Source organism: Scomber japonicus, chromosome 16 (assembly GCF_027409825.1).
Source record: "Scomber japonicus isolate fScoJap1 chromosome 16, fScoJap1.pri, whole genome shotgun sequence".
NCBI classification, from domain to species: domain Eukaryota; kingdom Metazoa; phylum Chordata; class Actinopteri; order Scombriformes; family Scombridae; genus Scomber; species Scomber japonicus.
This window is the reverse complement of record NC_070593.1, coordinates 7,408,267-7,421,009: the sequence shown is the minus strand read 5'-3', so window position 1 is coordinate 7,421,009 and position 12,743 is coordinate 7,408,267. Positions and strand designations below refer to the sequence as shown.

Sequence of the window (12,743 nt, the reverse complement as noted above, 5' to 3'; positions counted from 1 at the left end):
CATTTAAACGTTTTATTTGATGGAAGTAAACTAGTAGAAGTAAGGTACAGTATACAGTTTTTTCTAAGTATGAAAGAAGTAAATCTTGGAGTTAGTTTGTGTCAGTAAGAAACAAGTCTTGTTTACCTTTTGTACTGCAGCAATAAAACATTTGGCTCGATGCCCAGATTATTACTCTAAAAAAAGTCTGTGAGAGTTTTGTGAGTGTTTAGTTTATCTGAAAGCATTCACAACACGTTCAACAGCTTTCAGTGTAGAAAGGTTGAGCAGTTTTTCTATAGCCTCGTATCAGTGTGAACAACTACGACCCTGCTTACTTTGGCAGTGGCACCAGACTGACAGTTTTAGGTAAGAAAATTACAGAAATCATATCAATAAGGTTTGTTTTCTGAGCCTCAGTTAACCTCGATCTGGTAAATTATTACTGTAAATGTTTTAATGTCTTATTCTGTGATTTACTGAAGCTGTGCTGTTGCGAAAGTGCTAAAGGCAATATAAAATCTAGAGAATAAGATGAATCTCACGCCTCTATTAAAAAGGCTACGTTTGATCCAGGCACCAGACTTTTACTTTTAAAGTTAATTATTCACTTTTAAGCTGTGAGATGTTTGCAGTTTATAGTTGTCATGACAGCCAACATTGTCTTCGATTCAGTTTTTTAAAATCTGTACAAAGTAAATGAATCAGTGTGATATTTGTGATATTGTGACTGTAGTGTAGACAATCTGTCAATTATCAAAAAAAAAAGACAGTTGAAGTTAGAGATTCATGCAGTGCTTGAAGGTCTTTGTCAGTTTTTTACATGCAAGTCAGCAGTGTGCTACGGCAATCCTGCTTATTTTGGAGAAGGAACCAGGCTAACAGTTGTTGGTAAGATCACTGCAATAACTTAATAAAACCAAATATTTATTTAGTGATTTCTTGGAGTTGTAGTTTCTGTGCTGGTTTACTAACAGTTGTTGGTAAGATCAGCTAATTTCATAAAACTAAACATTAATCTGAAATGAAATCTTCATGAATCTCAAAGTGAGATTGGCCGCCTGTAATGATCATGGTGTGTTTAGTGTTATTAAGATTACAGTTGTTCAATGTACTGTTGTTGAGGTAAGAAAATGTGTCTTCTGTTGTTCTCTTAACTTAAATCTTAAGATTGTTGTTAAGTGAAGTTTAAGATGGTGAAAAAACTACTGTTTTTAAGTCTTATTTAGTGATTTCCTGGAGCTGTAGTGCGTTTCTGTGCAGGTTTGTTCTCAAAACTGCAAAAGAAAATGTCAAATTTATGAACTTAGATAAATCTTCCTGTTCTATGGCAAAAAACGGTTTGCTCTGAAATCTAAGAACTAGACTTCCTGTTATAGTTGTAAAAAAACTGTCATCCAGAAGGTGTTATAAAATAATTTATGACTTTGTATTTTTTCTTTCCTTGCATCAAACGTTTAAATAAATGTTTGTTCTCAAAATCACAAAAGAAAATGCAAAATTTATGAACTGAGATAAATCAATACTAGCGTACTAGCAGTACTACGTTTTTTACATGAAAGTCAGCAGTGTGCTCTGACACTTATCCTGCTGATTTTGGAGAAGGAACCAGGCTAACAGTTGTTGGTAAGGTCACAGCAATAGTTTAATAGAACCAAATATTTATTTGCAATTAGATCTTTACCACTGTCCAAGTGAGTCTGGCCACCTGCAATCATCACAGTGTATTTGATGTTATTAAGATTACAGCTGTACATTGTTTTGTTGACGATCTCCAGGATTTTGATGATGCTACTCTAATCTAATGATTCATGTCCTTACAGATCCAGACAAAACACAGACCCCACCAAAAGTGAAAGTGCTTCCACCTTCAAAATATGAGTGTCTCAACCAGAAAGCCAAGCAACAGAAGAATAAGACCTTAGTTTGTGTGGCCTCTGGATTCTACCCAGACCATGTCAGTGTGGTCTGGCAGATCGATGGGGTAAATACCATCAGTGGTGTGGCGACGGACAACGCTGCCCTGAAGGACAAGAACAATAGCTCCTACAGCATTACCAGCAGGCTGACGGTTCCTCCATCAACATGGTTCACACGTGGCAAAAAATTCACCTGTATTGTCAGTTTCACAAATGAAACAAAAACCAGCGAACATCCAGCTACTATTCGTGGTGTTAAAGGTGTGTTTATTATTATTTGGAATTCAGAAATGAACTAATCAGAATATTTTTGCAATAGGAAACATTTTAATAATCATCTATCCTCGTCTAATCCATTTTATTTTTCTATTAGATACACGAAAGTTAATAACAAGAGGTAAATACATTTGAATCCCACCATTTTATCCCCACATTGAAATGTCCTTCATATAAGTCCTTGAGACTTATATGAAGGACTCATCTGAATGTTTGAACCTTCTGCAGAGACATATTGGAAGATCACACAGACCCTCAAACTCTCCTACGGTGTTTTCATCGCCAAGAGCTGCGTCTATGGAGCCTTCGTTGTGTTTCTGGTGTGGAAGCTTCAGGTTTGTTCCATATAATTTCCTATTTGCACCATTCAACATGCACGCTTTTCCATTTCATTGACGTAAAAACACCATATATATTTTATCATGTAAATGAGCAGATAGTAGCTAAAAGAAATTCCTGCATCATTTTATAACAAATCGGTAAGCTTCTGTTCTGTTTGTTTCAGAGTTCATCTGGAAAGCACACCACATGAGAGCTGAGCTGAGGACAGAACCAATGAGATCTGGGAGATTCTGTTGGATTCTGTAAATAATAGCTTGAAAAAGCAGAAGTTACATACATGTAAAACATTGTATACCACAGTGCCTGTGCATTCCTTAATACATCGAGCCTTTCAAATTCTGCACTTCTATGCGTATTCTTGTTATATAAAGCTGTAACTGGCATTCAAATAGCTTGGCATCAATTTACTCTGTGTGTTTTAGTGTGGTTTTGAACTGCTTAAAGCTTATTTTTCTTCTCAATAAAAGTATTTCTGAGGATCTTGTCAATCATGTGTTTGTTGTGCTTGTAATTCATTTTCATTCTTGTAGTATGATTTAAAGATTATTTTAAAGCCATCCCTGGGCAGTAATAGACTATTTACGTACATCTTAACCAGAAGACAATATGACTTAATCTACATACTAGAGTTGAGACAATAAATTACAATAACCGTCCCCTCGCACATCTCATCCTACACTCAGCATCACTTTTTCCAGAAATAGTGTAAGGTATTTTTAGTTTCTCATCTATCTTCCTGTTTTCTGAGAAACTATTGCTCACCTACATGAAACAACTCAAGAAAACTTCACAAACTGGTTCAGTTGTGTCATAACAAGATTTTCGAATGAGCAAACTGAAAGGTGACTTAAATTCTCCTGATTACATTGATTGATAAATAAAATGTAATCCTAAATTCTGATCAAATTAAAGTGGGTGTATTTGAGTCATATCTATTTTTTCCACTTTAAACAAGTAGAAGGAGTGTATTACAGTTTATATTCTGTTTTTGAACAAAGATCATCTTCCTTTACTTCCTTTAAAAGACCCACAGTAGAAAAGTAAATGTGAGAGTGTGAGTAAACCACATAACAACAGGAAATCAACGTTCTCATCTGTGTATAGAAGGATGTCAAAGCTGTTGTTGGTGAGGGAAACAAACGGGGGTTTGAAACCCTGCAGAGGAGTAGAGAGCGACAGCAGAGGAGAGGATGTGGTCACAGAGCAGCCTGCAGATCATTCTCTGTGCTGAGAAATGATGAAGGTGCAACCTTCCACTTTACCACAACCTCCGGCTCACAGAGTGCACCTGCAGCTCTGCACCAACCCCTCCTCGCCCGCTGCCCTCCACATCTCGAGCAAACAGCTGGCAAAGTTTCCAATTCTGTGTCAACTGAAGCTACAGTATGAACATGCGTGTGTGTTTTAACACACAACAGATGTTAATGAGATCTGGTGCAGGAAGTTGCATATGAATTTTTAGCAGTACATATATTGAATATAAAATAAAAATATGAATAAATTATATATCAGTCACAAACTGAAGACAACTATCACCTGTAATAATTACAAACAGTAATTCATACTAAATAGAAAACAGAGTGTTTCATTTTAATCTCCTTGATTTGATAAATTTAAAAAAAAATCGTTATTTGAATAAATGAGACAAAACACAGTTATATTTTAAGCACATCATGGCCATTTACCAAATGTTTCTGTCTGAAATTGGTATAAAATATAACCCCCAATGGGAATCCAACTAAAGAAGATCTCTTGCTATTGTACTATCTATTTCCTTGAAAAACATGTTTGTGCTCACTAGAGTCACACAAACAGGAAACAATGTCTGAGAGACACCAACAGAAACATGGTATGTTTGACATCTGTGAGCAAGATAATTATATCAACTCCTACTAACCACAACCTCAACATGAATTATGCGTTTATGTTTAAGTTTCTGTTCAGTCCTTTGTTAAGAGGCAGAAAACAAAGCCTCATACTCTGTTATTTTTAAATTGAGTCAAAGCAGCATGTGTCTGTGTGTGTGTGTGTGTGTGTGTGTGTGTGTGTGTGTATGTTCTGCAATTCTCGATGAGCCACACAGGACAATATTTTAAAAGTTTAGGATAAAATATTTGGTAACATTTTGCTTTACCCCCACTGCCTTTCATTTATCAGCCGTATAGAAACACATATATTTGCATTACAACCTTTTAATTTGAACCTATAAGGTTATCATATTTAAATGTACTGGAGTTTCTACCTTCATATGACAGTTGGAAGTTTTAGTGAACACTTTAACCAAAACCATCCACGCCCTTTTATCATAAGAACTTAAACATGTATCGTTTTTTAATAGATATAATATAGTTGTTATTACATATACAGTGAGGGCAATTTTTAAGTGTTTACTAATTTACAATATACATCAACAATTATAACTTGTTCTATAAAGTGCTTTTAAATGCTACACAGGAGGGTTAAAATAAAGTGTTACAAAATTGTCCTATGACAGTAAAAACATCCCGATCACCCTATGGGTTCATAATAAAACCATAGTAAATTCAATGCAATAATTACATGTAAGTGTTTTCAGGAATCCTATGCTGCCTCATTAATTTCCCATCAAGATTAAATACTGTATACATTATTTTAATACTGAGATTGTGTTTTGAGCCTGAACTGTTTCAGACCTGCTGCAACAAAATCATCCAAACTGAGCAGAAACATCCATCACGCAGCCACACTGGAGAGGCATTCTTCCAGTTTCAATCTGCTGCTTTTATTTCAATATATATTAACATTAAAATAATACATTGCAACATAAATTCTGAGTTTTAATAAATATAAAACCTTAAATTTTAGTCAAAAGGAGGTGTGAAGTGTTCATTTACTATATTATAATTATTTGTAAGACTGAACATATACAGTATAATCTCTACACCTGTGACATCGGGAGTATTTACTGATACTACCTCACAACTGCCTGGCAAACCTGTTATATATACATTTTTATCTGTTGTTGAACTTTAAAAAGGAAAACAGACCGCTGTCATTATCTACAGTAAGCACAGTAATATTTTAAAAACTTTAAAATACCAGGCTGTAAGGTTTCTGTTTAACATTAAACACTAAACTATGTCTGGACAGATGACATTTGTTGCAATTGACTGAAATTTGATGAATAAAATGTATTCTTGAAGATTTTAATGCTTATTTGTCAGTGGCAGGTTATTACACTTCAGCAACTAGACACGAGGCCCACCCACATGTTCAGTTTCAAGCAGCTAAATGACACGTTTCATTTGTCATACTGAACGACCCCTTGTGGCACAAACTGAATATCAAGTCAAAAAAGAGTAATATCAAAATGTTGTTGTTTTTTTATGATCAAATCATCTATTCGAATAAATAAATAAATATTTAAAAACGGAAAAGCTCCCAATATGTGATTATGGTTAATAATATTCAATATATGTAGAAAAGTAGATCATTATTTATTTATCTATCGACATACATTTGAAATGAAACAAACAGACATGAGTGCTGCAAATGAAAAACTGAGCATTTAAGAAGCTTCAGACAATCTACAAACTTTAATGACCCCTGCTGGAGAGTCTGTGAAATTACAGTATCAATTGAACTTGCTCCCATTACAAGTCTCTGGGAAACATGAATACACAGTACGCTGGTATATTATTGTGGATATGTTATGATATAGATATACAGTAGAAAATATTAATGACATCTTTTCTCTTCTAACTCTTAAAAACACAAAGTAAAAAGAAATATTATTTGATCATATATATATATAAATAAAATAAGTGAACCATGAGAGTTTAATGCTACTCCTGAATAAAAAAAATCATTTTGATTACTCTCCTATATTATCATCAATAGACTCAGAGTCAGTTCGTTAGGCTCTAACCTAAGTATAAAGTTAACATGTTGATGTGTATGTTAACAACTTCTGGATTTTAACATGTTAACGTTTGTCATGTCAGCAAGCGTGAATGTAACGTATACAAAGTTAATCATGTGATTAGCGTGATGGCAAAGGTGTCACTAAAACTCACCTTGGACTGAGCTGCAGCTGTATCTGTTCCAGCTGTTACTGAGAAGAGTCTGAGCTTTCAGCTGGCTGGTCATCATGGTGCCATCTGCTGGATAAACCTGCAACACAGCAGCCAGTCAGAGCTGTGATACCATCAATGACCAATCCTCTGAGCCTTGATTTCAAGTGCTACGCCTCTGAATCACAACCGGACATGCGAGTAGGATGAGAGTTTGGTAGCGCTTTATAAGAAATAATTTATAAGTACATTAAATCTGCAGTTGTGAAAAAGAATCAATCAAATCAAATCAGGAGATCAAATCATCCATTGGAGGTGTCTTCCTGATGAATTTAAGATGACACTCTGACAAACACCTGCACTCATCTGAAGTTACAATCAGACGTTGTTTTTGTACATTTCTGTTGAATGGAAAAGCAGCTTCTCTCAGCCTTTTTCTTTCGAACTACATATATAGTTTATGTTCACACCATCCTCCTCCTCTCTTCATTTTACTGTTACAGTGATGTTCTCTGGCCCACTGCTGATGAACTAACAGCACTTGAAAAGAAAGCTAGTAGATGACGTCTTTAACATGATATAAATGGTCTTCAGGTTTTCTTTTCATCTTCCGTAGATTAACGATGAGAAAGACAAAAGTATCCCAAACACAGTAAGACATGACAGAGCTAATGATGTGTCTCTCACATTAACAAACACCTCCTTCCATTATTAAGAGAACTGGTGATCTCTGAACATAATACTGTAACTATCAAGAATGAATAAAAAGAAACAATCTGCTTTAATGTAGATGGCATTAAGGCCTCATCATTTATCCTACATTAAATCCCAGCGATGTATTGTATATTTCTATGTTGTCAATCAGCACAATGCTGCAGATTAAGAGATAAATCTGTCTGCAGGACAAACACGATGTTCACTTTATCAGTGTATTTATATGTTTTCGTTAGTGATGTCAGTTCAGTTAAATCATCTAATCTTCTGTGTGTGTGTGTCACGGCATATAAATGAACATAACAGCACCAGGAGCTATGCAAAATGGAGTGGGTGTGGGCACTGTAGTAACATTTATACTCCTATTGAAACTTTGAATGATTTCACAGTAGTTGTGTGTACAGCTCATATGATCACGTCACAATGCAGCGACACTCCCACCTGCAGCTTTTCATATCTCCAACTACATGAGATTCTGGCAGTTTGTGTCTCAGAAAACATGGAGATCATCATCATCAAACAAATCCTCTTCACATCTTCCATTTTTTTACTGTGGACTACAGGTAATTTAAAATATAATCAACTGTGGACTTAAGTTCGTATTTATTTTTGCTTTTATAATAACTAACTACATTTAATTTTGATGTGATGTCAGAGTTTATCAGAGTGCAACAAGAAAAAGTTCACCATGTTATCCTTTATTGTTAAACACACAGGTCTAACTGATGGAAATGATGTGACCCAGACCCCCATACTGTGGGAAGAACAGGGCACAAATGCAACAATGAACTGCAGCCACACCAAGGGTGTTAACTATTTCCAGATGTACTGGTACAGACAGCTGCCTGGAGAAACAATGAAACAAATTGTTTTTACAACAACAGGAAAACTCGACTTTGAAACAGACTTCAGAAATGATACGAGATTCTCAGCCACCAAGCCTGACGCTGAGAGTGGGACATTCACAGTGAAGAACCTGACATCAGGAGATAACGGCTTGTATTTCTGTGCTGTGAGTCAACACAGTGATACAGATGCACTTGACAGCTGAACAAAAACCTCGGTGCACTGTTGGAACAACTGCTACCAACTCAGTTTGTTTCCTGTATTCTTCATCTTAGTTGTTTTATTATTTTATTTTCTTCTTATCTTTATTTTGCATTTAATACCCCACCTCACCCATTATTAATATTTTATTATCTTTTATTGAATTTTATTTTATTTGGGTATTATATTTTTATTTTACCTCTGGTGTTTCCTCATTGCAGATTAATGAGAGTTATGATAGTGTTTCCTCAGTCCCTGTTTTCATTGAGTCAATATTTATATTTGATTTTGTTTTGTTTTTTACTATGTAAAACATTGTGTGTTATGTATGAAAAATGCTATACAAATAAAGTCTGACTGATTGATCTCTAGTACTGTAAGGGGACCTCGAGCACCACAATGATCATCATGCAGACAGCCAAATACTGGTAGATTTGTTTCACTCACTAGCTAAAAAAAAACAATGGTATTGTATTGAGTGGTTCATAACATTTGAAACCTGTCTCTGTAGTTGATTACAGTATATACAGTATCTCACAAAAGTGAGTACACCCCTCACTTTTTTGCAAATATTTTATTATATCTTTTCATGGGACAACACTATAGAAATGAAACTTTGATATGCATGTACAGCTTGTATAGCTTATGGATTTACTGTTAAATTGTATCAAAGTTTCATTTCTATAATGTTGCCCCATGAAAAGATATAATGAAATATTTGCAAAAATGTGAGGGGTGTACTCACTTCTGTGAGATACTGTATAAGATTTTAATCTTTAGAATATAAACATGATCAAACAGGGTCTCCTCAACTTCTTACAAACTTTTCACATTTTTACATGGACTAGAACAAAAATTGCCACACACACACACACACACACACACACACACACACACACACACACTTTATTTATTGCCTTCAGATGTGCTGGTAGAGACAGCTGCCAGGAGAAGCTATAAAAGAAGTTGTATATACATTGATCAGAGGATCATGACTTCAGAGATTTTTTTTTCCACTGTTGGCAAAACTTTTACTGTAGAGGGACCTCGAGTACAATCACTGAACATCTCATCACACAGAGACACTCCCACCTGTAACTCTTCACATCTCTGCTGTAACGTCACACTTCTCATCACACAGACTGACAGTGACTCTGGTCTCTGACTTCATTTTGATCACATCACAATAATGATCACAGCTGGTCTGATCAAACTCTCTGCAGCTCTGCTCTGTATTGTAGGTACGGTTCATCATCATGCTGACCACTGAAAGGAGAAGCTGTCACTTTACCTTTAAACACATAATGATGATTTTATGTTCTAACTTTTATTTTTACCTCCACAGGTCTAATTAATGGGGATGATGTCACACAGACTCCTCAAATGTGGAGTGACGAGGGTCAGTCTGCAAAAATGAATTGCAGCCACAAAAAGGATTTTAGCTATTCACAGATGTACTGGTACAGACAGCGGCCAGGAGAAGGGATGAAGCAAATAGTTTTCACAAGTACAACTTATTCACATCAATATGTGAATAACTTCACTAAGGACAGGTTTCCAGCAGAGAAGGACGATTATAAAACTGGATCTTTGACAGTAGATAAGCTGCTGCCTGAAGACAGCGGAGTGTATTTTTGTGCTGTGAGTCAACACAGTGATACAGGTGACTGAGACAGCTGTACAAATACCCAACTGCTGCTGTCACAGTTAATTGAAGACATCAGTGTCTATAATAAGCAGTAGGGGGCGCTCTAGAACTGTACTACTATCAGATCATGGTTAAATGTTATACTGCAGACTTGGCAAAGAAGAACACAACTTTGGAGATTCCAACAAAGTTAAATTCTCAGCCACAAAGCCCGACACTTACAGTGGGACGTTCACAGTGAAGAACCTGACAACAGGAGATAACGGCTTGTATTTCTGTGCTGTGAGTCAACACAGTGATACAGATGCACTTGACAGCTGAACAAAAACCTCGGTGCACTGTTGAAACAACTGCTGCCAACTCAGTTTATCTCCTGTACTGTACATCTCTCTCATACTGTAGGGGGACCTCCAGCACCACAAACACTCCCAGTAACACTTTCATGTCAAGTCTGATACAGCAGCTCACAGAAACATCACACACTGCAGAGACACTCCCACCTGCACCTCTTATTATCTGTCATTACATTGACAGTTACAGTATAAATAAGACTTGTATCACGTCACAATGCAGCGACACTCCCACCTGCAGCTTTTCATGTCTCCAACTATATGAGACTCTGGCAGTTTGTGTCTAAGAAAACATGGAGATCATCATCATCAAACAAATCCTCTTCACATCTTCCATTTTTTTACTGTGGACTACAGGTAATTTACAAAAAGATCAACTGTGGACTTAAGTCGTATTTATTTTTGCTTTTATAATAACTACATTTAATTTTGATATGATGTCAGAGTTTATCAGAGTGCAACAAGAAAAAGTTCACCATGTTATTCTTTATTGTTAAACACACAGGTCTAATTGATGGAAATGATGTGACCCAGACCTCCATACTGTGGGAAGAACAGGGCAAAAAGGCAAATATGAGCTGCAGCCACACCAAGGGTGTTACCTATAGATATATGTACTGGTACAGACAGCTGCCTGGAGAAACAATGAAACAAATTGTTTTTACAACAACAACAGGAAAAAACGACTTTGAACCAGACTTCAGTGAAGACGATTTCTCAGCCACCAAGCCTAACCCTGAGAGTGGGACATTCACAGTGAAGAACCTGACATCAGGAGATAACGGCTTGTATTTCTGTGCTGTGAGTGAACACAGTGATACAGATGCACTTGACAGCTGAACAAAAACCTCGGTGCACTGTTGAAACAACTGCTACCAACTCAGTTTGTTTCCTGTATTCTTCATCTTAGTTGTTTTATTATTTTATTTTCTTTCTTTATTTTTCTTTTAATACCCCACCTCACATTTCTGGTTTTAGTCACTTTATGTTATAGTGACTTTATTTTATTAATCTTTTATTTTATTTGGGCGCTCTGAATCTTTATATTTTTATTTTACCTCTGGTGTTTCCTCATTGCAGATTAATGACAGTTATGATAGTGTTTCCTCAGTCCCTGTTTGTTACTATGTAAAGCACCTTCTGTTATATTAGTATGTATGCTATACAAACAAAGTCTGAATAATTGATTGATTGATAGATTGACTGATTGATCTCTAGTACTGTAAGGGGACCTCGAGCACCACAAAGATCATCATGCAGACAGCCAAATACTGGTAGATTTGTTTCACTCACTAGTCATTTAACCAGTGGACAAAAATGTTAATTTTGAACCCTGGCTCTGTAGTTACATTGACAGTTACAGTACTGTATATATAAGATTTTAATTTTTAGAATATGGACATTATCAAACACGCTCTCCTCAGCTTCTTACTGCTTTTTATTTTACATTTATGTGGAATCATTACATTTGGACGACCAAAATTTGAAACACTGACATAATACAAGCATTTCATCATGATACATCACTATTCAATTAAATGATAATGTTAAATTATTAAATTGGAAAAATATGGATAAAATAGTTGAAGACGCAAAAGTAGATTGCTATCACACACAAACACGCACACACACGCACATACACACACACACACACACAGGGTATTTATTGCCTTCAGATGTGCTGGTAGAGACAGCTGCCAGGAGAAGCTATAAAAGAAGTCGTATATACATTGATCAGAGGATCATGACTTCAGAGATTTTTTTTCACTGTTGGCAAAACTTTTACTGTAGAGGGACCTCGAGTACAATCACTGAACATCTCATCACACAGAGACACTCCCACCTGTAACTCTTCACATCTCTGCTGTAACGTCACACTTCTCATCACACAGACTGACTGTGACTCTGGTCTCTGACTTCATTTTGATCACATCACAATAATGATCACAGCTGGTCTGATCAAACTCTCTGCAGCTCTGCTCTGTATTGTAGGTACGGTTCATCATCATGCTGACCACTGAAAGCAGAAGCTGTCACTTTACCTTTAAACACATAATGATGATTTTATGTTCTAACTTTTATTTTTACCTCCACAGGTCTAATTAATGGGGATGATGTCACACAGACCCCACAGCTGTGGGGTGAAGAGGGTCAGTCTGCAAAAATGAATTGCAACCACAAAAAGGATATAACCTATTCACAGATGTACTGGTACAGACAGCGGCCAGGAGAAGGGATGAAGCAAATAGTTCTCACAATCCCAGATTCTCCAAATAAATATGAGAGTGGATTCAATGACAGCAAATTTCCAGCACAGAAGGACGATTATAAAACTGGATCTTTGACAGTAGATAAGCTGCTGCCTGAAGACAGCGGAGTGTATTTTTGTGCTGTGAGTGATCACAGTGATACAGGT

The 12,743-nt window shown here is 36.2% G+C and overlaps 1 protein-coding gene across 3 annotated transcripts in view; it reads left to right on the top strand.

The window, feature by feature from the left end:
- The window catches only part of LOC128375023 (immunoglobulin lambda-1 light chain-like), a 29,992-nt gene extending 20,295 nt beyond the window's left edge, over window positions 1–9,697 (top strand). The window contains exons 4-7 of one of the 3 annotated variants that reach the window (XM_053335241.1): window positions 1,803–2,159; window positions 2,272–2,295; window positions 2,403–2,509; window positions 2,680–2,995. In XM_053335241.1, coding sequence (XP_053191216.1) covers window positions 1,803–2,159; window positions 2,272–2,295; window positions 2,403–2,509; window positions 2,680–2,706 — 515 coding nt within the window. In that variant the 3' untranslated portion in view covers window positions 2,707–2,995. Of the gene's footprint in view, window positions 1–1,802; window positions 2,160–2,271; window positions 2,296–2,402; window positions 2,510–2,679; window positions 2,996–9,674 lie in introns of those variants that run through there. The other 2 variants (XR_008323068.1, XR_008323067.1) reach the window with 2 other exon arrangements.
- Window positions 9,698–12,743: the final 3,046 nt, after the last annotated feature.